Genomic DNA, 15,021 nt, shown 5'->3' on the forward strand with positions numbered 1-15,021 from the left:
TCTGGGTGTGTCTCTGGAGTCAGACCTTAGTTTCAGTAGTCATGTCAAAGCAATAACTAAATCAGCATATTATCACCTGAAAAATATTGCAAGAATTAGATGCTTTGTTTCCAGTCAAGACTTAGAAAAACTTGTGCATGCTTTCATCACCAGTAGGGTGGATTATTGTAATGGACTTCTCACTGGCCTTCCCAAAAAGACCATAAGACAGTTGCAGCTCATACAGAACGCTGCTGCTAGGATTCTGAGCAGAACCAGAAAATATGAACACATCACACCAGTCCTCAGGTCTTTACACTGGCTGCCAGTTACATTTAGGATTGATTTTAAAGTATTATTACTGGTATATAAATCATTCAATGGCCTAGGACCTCAATACATTGCAGATATGCTCAGTGAATATAAACCCAACAGATCACTCAGATCATTAGGATCACATCGGCTAGAAATACCAAGGGTTCACTCTAAGCATGGCGAGTCTGCTTTTAGCTACTATGCCAGCCGCAGCTGGAACCAGCTTCCAGAAGAGATCAGATGTGCTCCTACAGTAGCCACATTCAAATCCAGACTCAAAACACATCTGTTTAGCTGTGCATTTACTGAATGAGCACTGTGCCACTGTTCGTCCGACTGTTTGCACTGTATTTTACTTTATGTTTTAATTATTCTGATTTCTGTATTTTATCTTTTATTCTAAACTGTTTTAATTATTCTGATTTCTTTTGATTATTTTAATTTCTTCTATGTAAAGCACTTTGAATTACCATTGTGTATGAAATGTGCTATATAAATAAACTTGCCTTGCCTTGCCTTATTTTGATAATAGAGCAAATGGGAGTGCAACAATCATATTTGCTGTTGTCTCTTATTCACCCCTATAGAAGCAAGAACCCCAGAAAAGTGAAAACGGTCCATTATATTTTAATCTATTTGCCGGTTACTATAGATGTGAGAAGACTGTGAAAGATTGTGCAGTCAGATGGTGTTTAGTCAGTGTGGCTTTCGTTGCATGCCAGCATGCTGCCCATTATGCTACATTCCACCTCAGTGTCCTAGAGCCTAATACGCCTCACATGAGCACACAAACTCTTTAACTGCATTACAAGTGTACACACTCAGCTTTACTCAAAGCTCGGCAACTGACTGGGTAAAAGAGGTCACAGATGATATTTGTTGAATCCCTTTGTAATGAAAATAATCTTCTAAGAAAAACTACAAGGTAAACTGTTGATAGTTCACCCAAAATTGAAATGAATTTAGGCTTTTATTCACATATTTATGAATTAAATGTGCCTTTTTTAAGTCTTCTTTAAAAACATTACTGTTTTCTTTGGCTTTTGAATAATCATGAAATGGGTTTTTGAAGCTGATAGAATGTATGATGTTATATTTAAATGTGTTTATTTATTCTAGCTTGATCTGTAAAGCTCTTTGGGTCAACTTCTGTTGTTTTTAAATGTGCTTTAAAAATAAAGCTTGACTTGACAAATATTTCAACGCACATACATGGAGCACTTCAAATATGGTCAACGGCAGCTCAACCATACGTGTGTAATGCAAGAACAATCATCATTGGTTCTCGCGCTGCAATTAAGCATGTTTGAACTTCCATTTATCATGTTTAATGAGCTCTATGTATATGTTCATCAATATTTATATGTGAATAAAAATTAATCTTATAAAGGTGATTGTAACTCTTCAGAAGTCTTAACTGCTCTATTCATATGGATTTATTTTACGATCTCTATATAAACGTTTTGAAGAGTCAAAGTTATGGTGGAATGGGCCTTCAGTGGAGGGACAGAAATATCAAATATCAAATAAAGATTTTATTAAAATTATCTTAATTTGTGTTTTGAAGATGAAAGCCTTACAGGTTTAGAATGCTGTGATTGTGAGTAGATGATGACTGAGTTTACATTTTTGGATGAACTCAGTCTTTAACCTGAAATGCTCGTGCATCTTTGTAGTGCATCTTTGTAGTGCATCTTTGTAGTGCATCTTTGTAGTGCATCTTTGTAGTGTATCTTTGTAAGGAGCACTGAAGGTATAACAAGCTAATACAAGTATATTACAGTAAAGCTGCACGAATGAATCGTTAAAAGATTGCGAATTCGAAACACCTACGCGATCTTATTCTTAAATTATGATGATTCGCCTATGTTTATTAAACCTTTGACAAGTACGATCCCACCGTATTTACAACATAAACACTGATGTCTACTGTACCGATCAAAATAAGTAAATCGCCTTTTGAAACTTGAAGCTTCAAATAAATATCATTGTTACGCCAGTAGGTGGTGACAAATGACTTAAGAATTTGTCATTGAATCATTCATTAAAGAGATTCATTGAAAAATGCAAATTCATCCAGTAGTGACAAAAGTGAAAGAGTCATCGACTAATTCAAATTAATTATATATATATATATATATATATATATATATATATATATATATATATATATATATATATATATATATATATATATATATATATATATATTTTTTAAATAGACTGTTTTGTTTAGTTGTCTATTCAGAATTGTGGGAGAGTCGTGATCTCTAAAAAATAAATAAAAAAATAGTTGATTCTCAAACTATCCAGAATCGTGCAGCTCTATGTTACAGTATGTTTCATTTTAGCCTGACAGACCTTTGGGGTGGATTTTTGAGCTACGTTGTCAATTGAACTTTAATGTTCGAGTGTCATGGCTTAACCTCAGAAAGAAAGGAGATATTTTTGGCATGAACAGATTATAACCATCATCACTACATTAGGCTATTTGTATTGATTGAATATGAGATTGCTTAGTAAGTCTAGGCCAAATCTCCCTTGTTCATGAGTGCTGTGTTTCCTGGCAACAGCATCCATTACAGCAATTATCGTCGTCTGAGACTGAGAGAGAGCGGAATCACTGGCAGCACAGGAGTTCTAGTCTTGCCTCCATGTGTTAGCATGGCATACTCAGGCAGGGAAATCTGAAGGTTTTTCCAATAATCCACTGTAATTGAATTTCCCAATGAGTGAAATGGAGGCAAGACCATAAGAGGAACCTGATGCCCTTGGGTTGGCACTGTTATTGTCAGAGAGTGAAATATGGTCTGCAATTAGCCCTCCACTATATTTAGCCTGCTGCATTACTGTAAGCTTCCCTCCACCCTCTGTGTTCTGAAGCTTTATTTTTGATGAGATAAGATTATGCTGGACCATAGTGTGTGGAAATATGAGAGCTACATTACTGTTTAAATGTTTAGGGTCAGTATTTTTGTCATGTTTTTGACAATTCTCTTTTGCTCACCAAAGCTGCATTTATTTACAGCACATGATCCATCAGAAATCATTCTAATATGATGATTTCCTGCTCAGGAAACATTTCTTATTATCGTCAATGTTGAAAACATTGTCAATGTTCTTGTAGAAACTGTGATGCAATTTATTTCAGAAGTTCACAAGAATAGCATTTATTTGAAGTGGAAATCTTTTGTAAGATTTTAAATGTATTCATTGTCACTTTTGATCAATTTTAATTCCTTTAAAAAAATATTTCTTAAAAAATATATATATTACTGACCCCAAACATTTGAACGGTAGTGTATCATTCTCAGTGTGCTGTATGTTGATTTCCATTACACGAGAGTAGATGTTAAAACTTCATACTGATTTGTACTCGGCTTTCGCCAAGATAAGCACCAACTAATACATAGCTTTACAGTAACCTATGCTTCTCCATCCATTTACGCTTCTTTCCATATGGTGATGTAAATCTCCTTCTGTCTAGTGTTAACACGCGTCAGCACACACAACGGCTGCAACCACAGAGCGGTCCCCCCATGACAACCGCCTGGATTGAGCTGAGTAGGGGACATCTCTAGGGTCTTCAAGTGGGCACCTTCCGTCCTCAGTGTTTCGTCGACTAGCCCACGACACCTCAAGAGGGCTCGACAGTGACTCTGGCGTCCCAGAGTCACCCCCCTCCGTCCCCCACTCAACTCGGCCCAGCTTACTGACCTCTACATCCCTCCTGCTGCTGAGACCTAACCACAATCTCACAATCTCTCCGCAACCCAACCATACGCGCCAACCCGTTTGACTAAGGCTGTCGAGCCCCACTGGTGCGTTAATATGCAGTTTCAGTGGCAACGGTTCCGTATGGCATACCACCTACCGCAAAACACAATATCTGCCCAACCACCCGTCATTCACGCAATATACACAGGAACGTAATGACTGTAAATACTATAAAACCTATACAAATAAACCAACAGACTCTTCAAGTTTTCAAGAAATCTACGAAACCGTAGCATGGCGGCCTGTACACAGCCAGCTAGAATCTTTCCGTCTCAACCACAGCCAGTTGCTGCTCCTTTCTGCTGCTTCAGATAAGTTCTTTACTGTGCGACGCAACTCTTGGCCACTGAATCCGACGTCTCTGAGGAACCGGGTTGTAGAGTGTGCCACAAAACCTCGACAACCCACTTCCACTGGATAAACCTGGACTCTCCATCCTCGCTGTTCTGCTTCAGTGGCTAGATGAGCATACCGCAGTTTCTTCCTCTCATATGCCTCATCTACCGCATCCTCCCATGGCACTGTTAACTCTATCAGTTGAACAATGCGTGCTGATCCAGACCACAAAACTATGTGGTCGTAGGTTAGTGGTGGCAATCTCAGGTGGAAAAATAAGCCGTTGATCAAGATCAGCCAGCATCTTCCAGTCCCTAGCAGCTTCCAGTTGTCCTGGGCGAGAATTGGTGTTAGCACCTTTTCTTGGTGGTTGCTCGCCTGGGCGGAGGAATATTGTCTTCTGCGTGTAATGTTTTGCTAGAACAGACGGCAACTTATTGGTCATGCTACGCTTGCCTTCCATTGCTAAAGCCAAACATCGCAATACTTGGTCATGGCGCCATTAAACTTATTAAGTGAACAGAGATGGTGTTATCACCCTGTTTTTTGAGTTTGTTTCTTTCAAAAACCTAAATGTATGAACCGACTATGTTAATATCCTGGAGCAATAAGTATAATTCCCAAAGGAAATCTTATGAGATGGGTTATGTGCTCTTGTATGACTTTTCATGAATTAATCTCTGTTTGTTAGGTTGGATATTTTGGAAAAGCCTGAAGCAATTGTATTAAACCAAGTGCCCCAGCTGTCCATCCCCATCAATAACCATTTTCAGATAGTTCGAGGTAAGTTTCTAACGACTATTTATAGTTTACAGAAGGACTTTGTAATAGTGTAAATACATTTGCTCTCTTCTCAGTATAATATTTTTCTTCCTGTTCAAACTCACCTTTGGTCTCTGTGAGTGAGGCTTAGAAAATAAGCACTGTGTTTGCATGATAAAATCTCTCTCCCATGATCAAATATTTGAGAACCATTTGTCACCATAGACAGCAGGCTATGTTTTATATATCCTGGACTGGTACAGTCCCCTGAAAACCTGTGTATAACATACCTCTCTGACTTTTGTTTAATTTTTCCCTTTTTAGAGGCTGAAGAAGCGCTTCTCATTGACATCTCGATTAACAGTAAGTTTTTTTTAATGAGCCAGCTTTTGTGAAATTAATTATTTGTTTTAAATTATTATCATATTTTCTTCCTTCTTGGCCATTTTACCAAGCGTGAATGTTGTGTTTTTGAACTATTACATCAGCATAGGATATCATTTTAGTGCATGATTTTTCGGATGAATCATATCTATCTGGCCATAAGCAGTGTATTGTAGCAGCGTTCAGCTTAAGCAGCTTATTGCTACTTTTATCCAGTTAATTTTATTTTTATAAACTGTATGAAAGTTTTTTAAATGATTTGTATACTGGGAGGTTTCTTACTGCCTTAATTGACCCTTCGCTAAGCCCCGCCCTCCTTAGTTACTGTTGCTACGCCTGTCAAGCTTTCGCGTCTAGCACATCTATTACAGTGTGTATGCACCGGTGTCAGACATTCCTAATGAGATAATTAGTCATTTTTGGCGAACATGTGAAATATCTGAGAGAGCAAGACAAAAGGGACTGCAGTGTGCATTCGAGGGATATATCCACGACATAATATGCAACCGATTAGTTAATAATCTAATAAAAATTGAAGCTAAAGCCCAGAGCCGGCCCGAGCCTTTTGGGGGCCCTAAGCAGAATTTGATTTTGGGGCCCCCTCCCACAACGCGTAGTCACCTGTGCTTGATGACTATTGACACAAATACCACGCAATAATGATACATTATAAATTAATACAGCGAGGTTATGTCTTATTAATACAAAATAAATACTTAATAAAAAATAGATACTATAGCCTACTTAAATTAAAAAGTTTCAACTTTTACTTTACTCTTTTACTAACTTTTTTGAAACTACTTAAAAAAAAATGTCTCAAAACATATCATATAAATTATTTGCTAAAATAATGACAAAACTGAGAAATCAGAAACGTAATAAGAGCAAGGATTCAACAATGACAATTATTGTTGAAAACTGTAAAAATATTATTATTTCTCAACTGTCTCAATACAGTGTAACTTTCCTCAAAATCTTTTTTTTTTTTTTTTGTGATTATTATTGTAACAGACTTTGTTGGATTGTACATGACAGAATCCAACAAAGCCTGTAACTATAATACCGGTAATGATGTACTGGCGCTCGTTGTATATGTGTGTATGCAATGTATTTTTCCCCTCGGGGCTTGCCGTAGATAGGAATGGGTCAATTGCTGCACAAAACACACCGTAAATAATCATGCAAACATACTTTTATCTTGCTCTTTTTGTCCCCTCCTCTGTCATTTTTGTCTTTCTATTTTCGGCACCAGAGGGATACGTCCTTTTTGTGACATGGCTTAACATTACCGTGACTATGCACAGTTGCGCACGAATTGTCTATGCACGCGTGAGGTGTCCAGATTATGCGCATGACTTAAACGCTGGCAAACCCAGCAGCTGTTGTAGGCAGGTATATTGATCATGAAATCAGAATTTACTTGTCTTTAATTATTCATTCATTCATTCATTCATATTAATTCATTCATTTATGTCACTTGTTTAAGTCATCTAAAAAATTTTTTTCCGATTTTTCGACTCGATTGGGGGGCCCCCTGGTGGACAAGGGACCCCAAGCACCGCTTAGTTAGCTTATGCCTCGGGCCGGCCCTGCTAAAGCCTATAGTCGCATCAGCAGCGCCTCATACGCTGACCATTCACATGGGAAACACACAAATCGAGGAACAGCTATGTTCGTGCACAGCAGGGTAAGTGAAATGTGAAACTAATCTAATAATTATAAATCAAACAGTTGATCCATAAATCTTGTGGAATAACACTAACACCGGGAGAGCCGCGATCGGATTGGGTTAAAGTTACTCAGTCAGGGGTCGTAGTAGGCCGTCTATTAACAAAATGCTGAAATAAATTTTAAAGTATGTCAGTGAGCCTCCATCTTGTCTTTTAAACGTTTTATTTTACGTTAAAACATGTGCATTATGAACAAAGAACAGTAATTATTTCCAACTTCCAAGCAATATGTGTTTTTGTTAATCCTGTCGACACTTAGTTGTGAATGGGGTCTCCCACACTGCATGATCCACGCACATCCTTTCTCACCTTGGGTTTTAGATTTTCGGGAAGGAAAAAAAATACACTCCCCCGTCCAAACTTTTAGGATACCGGGTATCAGATTAGCATAATCCATACGCACAACGCTTCGGCATGTTTCCCTCGCTCGAAAGCTTGCCAGACCTCCCGCGCCTAGTTACGGTTGCTAAGACACGATTGGCCAGTGGCTCTTTTCGGGCGTGGCTTAGCGAAGGGTCAATTAATAAACTTAAAAAAAATGCTTTTGAAAAAATAATAAATTGTACAGCTGTGATGTTTGGATGTGAGAAAGTGACACTGTTCCTCAACAGCAACGGTAAGGATTCGTCTTCGAGGCGAGCAAACGCCAGAGGTTCTGCTGGAGCTGCAGGATGACGTTCACACTCAGTCTTTCTTACAACATGTGACGAAGGCCAAACAGCAAGGTGATATACCTCATTTTCCCTCCACAGGATGCTTCCACAAACATCAAGCCACATTTCTTATTTATTAACTACTCTAATCATTTATTTACCAGGGTAACCAACACCCAGTTTCATATGTTTGTCAGTAATGAATGCTTCCTGGAAGAATTTGACCTCAGTGTCAGGCAGAAAGTTTGACAGACATAAATCTTTGGTTAACTTCAGTTTACATTGTTACAGCCACAATCGGGTCAGAGGTTAGACCACCTGCTGCATGATTTCTTTGATTTGTTTCCACACACCTTGTAATATTCAGCTCAGGGTATGTTTGACCTTCAATCTCTTACCTTAGAGGCATAGGCTTCATTTCCTGACATCGTCCATTGGCCGAATTATCATGTTTTACAGTGTGCTGAAGTCTACTTAAATCTGGAATACACTACAGGACTTCTAGAATCTGAAAAGTTTCTAAAACACTGGACATCATACACTTGACAACTTTGTAAATGGCTACAGAGAAAGACTGGATGTCACACACTAAATGACTGATGATCACACACTACCAGACTTTAATGTCGGTCCAAAACACAACAAATTCGCTCAGAAACATGCGCTTAGTTGCAAGGAAATGCATGACAGAAAACAAACATGGATGTGCAGGATTTGACTGCAGTAGTTGTAGCAACTTCTGCGTTGCAAAAAAAAGGAAGAAACATCAAAATGGATTTGAACTCTTGGGTGTAGACACAGTCAGTATGTACAAATTGCGACAGAGGTTTGAGGCAAGTGTTATTAAGCCTGTTATAAGTCATATCATACATTACAATATGTCTACTAAAAATCACCTCAAAATATCATGTTTGATATCCTCTGACTGGATAGAATAGTCAGCTCATCTGTGCTCATACACTATTCGATTTACAGTGAAATCTGTCAGGTTAGAATGACAAATTTTGAGGATGAAATAATCACTGGATTTTGACTGATTAGTGACATCAAATGTTTTTTTTTTTGTTTTTTTTTTTTTTTTTTTTTTTTGAGGCTGCAGGTTATCTAGACATTGATGGGCAGAATGTATGAATGTTCTCTGAGTTTGTCTGTGAAATTCTAAATCTGCAAGCTGGTATTGATTTTAATTAACTAGCGTCCAGACTGCAAATTTAGGCATAAATCCAGTCAATAGTGGTGTATTCCAGCCAGGATACTTTCTGCAATACTCTGAAATGATTAATTACTGAAGGTAAGAGTCTCATGACTCAAAAGCATCATGTATAAAAAATGTCAGTCAAAGATTTTTGTATTCATGACTTCATTTTTTTTTTTAAAGAGATGTGAAAAAAGAAAAGGAAAAAGAAAAAGCAAGACAACAGATCATACCCAGACCAGGGAAACATTTAAAATAGAAAACCTTATAAACCTGCTTTTCTTGTTTTGTTTTGTTTTTCTTTTAATTTTTGTTTATTCTGACATATCCCTCTGAGGTCACTTTGTGTACGGTACTCTGAATGTGCAGATTTTGGGTCTTGCATCAAAGAGTTTATGCCCACTGTACTATGAAACGTTGTGCCTGTACCTGTGCTTTACTGTTAAATCTTATAAGTAGAACTGCCTGTACTAAAATGATAATATTAAATCTTTATCAAACTACCACTGCTAAAGATGTTTTTGAATGCCATTCTCAATTTTTTTCATAAATATATGAAACATCACTGTTAAATGGTCCACCTTTAGCTGAGAGGAGGAGTTCACTACCTAGGAAGATGGAGCCTGTTGTACCTATTCCAGTCAAAGACTGCATTCCTGTTCCACCTCAAAGAGGAACCTCCAAATCCACCTCAAACAACATCAACAACAGTGCTTTAGCAAAGCCATCAAACACAGGTATGGGATAAAAAATGCCAGAGCATAACCATTTTTGCATTGGGGCCAGATGCACCAAAGACTGAACATTCTGTAACTGCTCTGTTCCTCTCTATGTTTATAGACTCCGCCTTCTCGCTTGCAACAGATTTTGGTTTTGAAGAAAATTTTAACCATTGTATAAAAGTGGAAGAGAAGAAGAACCAACAAAACCGTATAGTTGCACAACGAGAGCCTCCACCAGTGCCCCCTCTTCCCCCTCGAAAAGGCACATACAAGCCATCGACTAACCTCACGGCAGGCCTCACTGCTAAAGAAAGGCCACCGTCCGCACTGAATGCCACACCTGTCAGAAATGAGTGAGTGCTATTGGTTTTAAATGCAGAAGCCTGTACATTTTCAGCTTTGTTTTACTCAGTGTTGTTTTTTGTAGCAGATTTCAGTCTGTAGACCGCTCCGTCTCCTGGTCTGATAGCCAATCCAACTACACCATGAGACAGACCATGACGAGCAGCCAGTCAGGGTCAAGGGAAGGCCTGCTTAAGTATCGCCTCAGCAAGAAAGAGAAAGAATATGTGGACATTAAGAACTTTCGGTGAGTGTCACATGCCTAGAAACGTAATGTCAATCATTTTGTTTTGACTGATTCCAGGTGTTTGAGTAAGTCACTGTATTTAACAGGTTCTTCTTGGGTACTTGGAATGTGAACGGTCAGTCCCCTGACAGCAGTCTTGAGCCCTGGCTGTGCTGTGACCCAGAACCTCCAGATGTCTACGCACTGGGGTGAGTGGTAGAGCAATAGCCCCTCGCTCCAAAATAATGAATCTGAAACATTACCCTTCAAATTGCGCAAATTGCGAATTGAAAATACGGCCAATGGAAATGGCCAAAATTCCCATATATATAAAAAAAGTTTTTATGCTCTCATGAGGTGGTTTTTCAGGCTATATGAGAAAAGAATATTTTGCAAAACTGCAATGGAAATAGTTTTTTCGCATTTACAGTTCTCCTGCTGTATGTATAAGTCGATCATTCTTTAAAGAAGGCACGATATTTGGACAGAAGACGAGACAGTTCTTTATTAAACTCATAAAAGACAAAATAATTAGGAATACTGGATTCTAAACAACAAAGAAATGCCACTATTTATCAAGACCTCGAAGCAGATAGGAGGGAGAAACACCTCATACTTGGACGCTCCCAAGTATTGGGATTTCCTTGCCATTAATGCTTGAATAACAAGCCTACGTCTCCTTAGATTGAAAATATGGCTTGTGGCTGCGTTTATACGTAAACCTACTAACCCCGTTGTCATTTTGTTTGGAATGACTTATCGCGAGAGGAAATAAAATACGTTTTTGTCGCATAACATCAGTTAATGGAAACGTCGCCATTTCGTAATAGTTTTTAATCGCCATTTAGAAAATTGTTAGATCTGGAAATGCATGTGTAGCATGCATATGGGGCCATGTTTGGGAAACCCCATTTTTTTGCAGTTTTGTGACAAGCATTAAAAGAGTAGTTCACTTTAAAAAAAAACGTTTGCTGATAATTTACTCACCCCCATGTCATCCAAGATGTCCATGTCTTTCTTTCTTCAGTCGAAAAGAAATTAAGGTTTTTGATGAAAACATTCTAGGATATTTCTCCATATAATGAACTTCATGGGGTACCAAACGGTCCAAGGTCCAAATGACAGTTTCAGTGCAGCTTCAAATGGCTTTAAACGACACCAGACGATGCATAAGGGTCTTATCTTGCGAAACGATCGGTCATTTAAAAAAAAAAAAAAAAAAAAAGTTTAAGCACAAATGCTCGCCTTGCTCTGTTCTGTGATGCACGTTCGTGACTCTCCTGTTCGAACTCGTTCATCAAAATTAACAAATCTTTTTTCGAGTCATTTCGTTCGTTGAATGATCAAAATGACTCGAAAAAAGATTTGTCTATTCTTTTCAACTGAAGAAAGAAAGACATGGACATCTTGGATGACATGGGGGTGAGTAAATTATCAGCAAAAGTTTTTTAAAAAGTGAACTACTCCTCTAATGTATTTCACCCTTAATGGATCATTGCACATTATACATTGTCCATTAATAGGTTTGATTGATTAAGGTCATAGTCCTTTATGCTTTTTCTAATTGTTTTCTTGTGTTTTTTGTCAGATTTCAGGAGCTGGACCTGAGCACAGAGGCATTTTTCTATATGGACTCTTCCAAAGAACAGTTATGGGTTGATGCAGTTGAGAGAAGCCTCCACCATAAAGCCAGATACATACAGGTGAGTGAACGACAGCTGATTTTTGCTATTCAGAAATTTAAAATGCGAAGAACATTCTTATCATTCCTGTGGCACCCTGAAAGTAGCATTCGGCAGTCAACTGAAGAAACTATGTGCAGCTCGCTTTCATTTTATGTGGACTTTTCATGAAGTTCTGTATGCTGTCTTCAGGTCCGTATCATTCGCTTAGTGGGAATGATGTTGGTGGTGTATGTCAACAAGGTGCACAAAGATCACATTAGAGAGGTGGCTTCTGAGTCTGTGGGAACTGGCCTCATGAATAAAATGGTATGTTTGCATTTGTTAAATTAGGAAGTGGTTTGTCAAAACTAGAAGTCCTTTTAGCCTATCTTTTGGCATATTTGTATTCAATATGGTGTAAATCTTAGAGTGGTATTGATTACACAAATGATAGAAATGACCACAAATCAAATGATACTTTCTATCAGTAGTTCAATCTCGGTGACCTGATAAGATTAACCTACTTTTATTACTCCATTACTGTAGGGGAATAAAGGAGGAGTGGCTGTGCGTTTTGTGTTTCACAATACCAGCTTCTGCTTCGTGAACTCTCATCTGGCGGCTCATGTGGATGACTTTGAAAGGCGGAACCAGGACTACAAAGACATCTGTGCCCGCATGAGTTTCCACCTGCTGGAATACCCCCCTCTCAATATAGTGAAACATGAGTGAGTGTCACTGTCATCCAGTGTAGCCATTGTGAACCCATGATTAGATAACTACAGTGAGGAAAATAAGTATTTGAACACCCTGCTATTTTGCAAGTTCTCCCACTTGGAAATCATGGATGGGTCTGAAATTGTCAGCGTAGGTGCAAGTCCACTGTGTGAGACAGAATCTAAAAAAAAATATCCAGAAATCACAATGTATGATTTTTTAACTATTTATTTGTATGATACAGCTGCAAATAAGTATTTGAACACCTGAGAAAATCAATGTTAATATTTGGTACAGTAGCCTTTGTTTGCAATTACAGAGGTCAAACGTTTCCTGCAGTTTTTCACCAGGTTTGCACAGACTGCAAGAGGGATTTTGGCCCACTCCTCCACACAGATCTTCTCTGGATCAGTCAGGTTTCTGGGCTGTCACTGAGAAACACGGAGTTTGAGCTCCCTCCAAAGATTCTCTATTGGGTTTAGGTTTGGAGACTAGCTAGGCCACGTCAGAACCTTGATATGCTTCTTACAGAGCCACTCCTTGGTTATCCTGGCTGTGTGCTTCGGGTCATTGTCATGTTGGAAGACCCAGCCTCGACCCATCTTCAATGCTCTAACTGAGGGAAGGAGGTTGTTCCCCAAAATCTCCTAATACATGGCCCCGGTCATCCTCTCCTTATTACAGTGCAGTCGCCCTGTCCCATGTGCAGAAAAACACCGCCAAATCATGACGCTACCACCCCCATGCTTCACAGTAGGGATGGTGTTCTTGGGATGTTACTCATCATTCTTCTTCCTCCAAACACGGCAAGTGGAATTATGACCAAAAAGTTCTATTCTTGTCTCATCTGATCACATGACTTTCTCCCATGACACCTCTGGATCATCCAAATGGTCATTGGCAAACTTAAGACGGGACTTGACATGTGCTGGTTTAAGCAGGGGAACCTTCCGTGCCATGCATGATTTCAAACCATGACGTCTTAGTGTATTACCAACAGTAACCTTGGAAACGGTGGTCCCAGCTCTTTTCAGGTCATTGACCAGCTCCTCCCGTGTAGTTCCGGGCTGATTTCTCACCTTTCTTAGGATCATTGAGATGAGGTGAGAACTTGCATGGAGCTCCAGTCCGAGGGAGATTGACAGTCATGTCTAGCTTCTTCCATTTTCTAATGATTGCTCCAACAGTGGACCTTTTTTCACCAAGCTGCTTGGCAATTTCCCCGTAGCCCTTTCCAGCCTCGTGGAGGTGTACAATTTTGTCTCTAGTGTCTTTGGACAGCTCTTTGGTCTTGGCCATGTAAGTAGTTGGATTTTACTGATTGTATGGGGTGGACAGGTGTCTTTATGCAGCTAACGACCTCAAACAGGTGCATCTAATTTAGGATAATAAATGGAGTGGACGTGGACATTTTAAAGGCAGACTAAAGGCGGGCATACACTGTGCGATGTCTGTGCGATTTCAGCAAGGTACCTACTCACACTGAACGAGTAAATCGCATGCGATGTAAAGCCAAAGCTCGGGATTTATGTGCTCACACTATACGGTCCGAACGTCGAGCTGCGACTTGACTGCTCACACTATACGTGTGAAATATGTGCGATAAACCCCCGTGCTGGGTTGTGCCTAGACGATGTCATGTAGGCTATCCAGAGATATTGTCAAAACAAGCATCAGCTATCAATATGAATATGAATATGATTTAGCACTTCCAATTTATGTATTAAATTATTATTAGTATTATTGTATTAGGGAAGGCTAATTTTATTATTAAATTGATCTGCTATTAGAATTAATTTGCCACGCAATAATTTCACAGCACATCGCCGCAATGCGCTGTGAGGATAATAAAATATTACATAGAAGCTTACTCCTCGAGGAATAATAAAATAATAATATAATTATATGCCTATAATTAATTGTAATCGACCTAAATGTTTTAGACAATTTTCAATGAGGATCCTCATTGAAAATTGACTAAAACATTTAGGTCGATTACAATGAATAGGCATATAATTATATTAACAGTCTATAATATGTCTGAACACTGCAATAATTAGTCATCAATGAAAAATAAAAACAGGTTTATTTCAAAAACATTGTTTAACAAATTAATAAAAGAGGCACGGTGCTACATCGCAGCTTGGAAGACGTGGGTAATAACTGGACAAACTGGAGGTAAGCAACAATAATTTGTAGCTAGTTTTTTAGTTTTTTTT

The 15,021-nt window shown here is 38.7% G+C and overlaps 1 protein-coding gene across 4 annotated transcripts in view; it reads left to right on the plus strand.

The window, feature by feature from the left end:
- Nucleotides 1-15,021, plus strand: part of ocrl (OCRL inositol polyphosphate-5-phosphatase) — a 33,337-nt gene that overhangs the window by 6,087 nt on the left and 12,229 nt on the right. For 2 of the 4 annotated variants that reach the window (XM_077248051.1, XM_077248049.1), the window contains exons 3-12: nucleotides 5,099-5,190; nucleotides 5,494-5,532; nucleotides 7,895-8,008; nucleotides 9,719-9,868; nucleotides 9,972-10,206; nucleotides 10,284-10,442; nucleotides 10,529-10,630; nucleotides 12,010-12,124; nucleotides 12,296-12,412; nucleotides 12,632-12,813. In XM_077248051.1, the coding sequence (XP_077104166.1) occupies nucleotides 5,099-5,190; nucleotides 5,494-5,532; nucleotides 7,895-8,008; nucleotides 9,719-9,868; nucleotides 9,972-10,206; nucleotides 10,284-10,442; nucleotides 10,529-10,630; nucleotides 12,010-12,124; nucleotides 12,296-12,412; nucleotides 12,632-12,813 (1,305 nt within the window). Of the gene's footprint in view, nucleotides 1-5,098; nucleotides 5,191-5,493; nucleotides 5,533-7,894; nucleotides 8,009-9,718; nucleotides 9,869-9,971; nucleotides 10,207-10,280; nucleotides 10,443-10,528; nucleotides 10,631-12,009; nucleotides 12,125-12,295; nucleotides 12,413-12,631; nucleotides 12,814-15,021 lie in introns of all 4 variants that reach the window. The other 2 variants (XM_077248048.1, XM_077248050.1) reach the window with 1 other exon arrangement.

The sequence above is a fragment of the Siphateles boraxobius genome, unplaced genomic scaffold, assembly GCF_051911475.1.
Source record: "Siphateles boraxobius isolate OS27281-9 unplaced genomic scaffold, OSU_SipBor_1 3, whole genome shotgun sequence".
NCBI classification, from domain to species: Eukaryota; Metazoa; Chordata; class Actinopteri; order Cypriniformes; family Leuciscidae; genus Siphateles; species Siphateles boraxobius.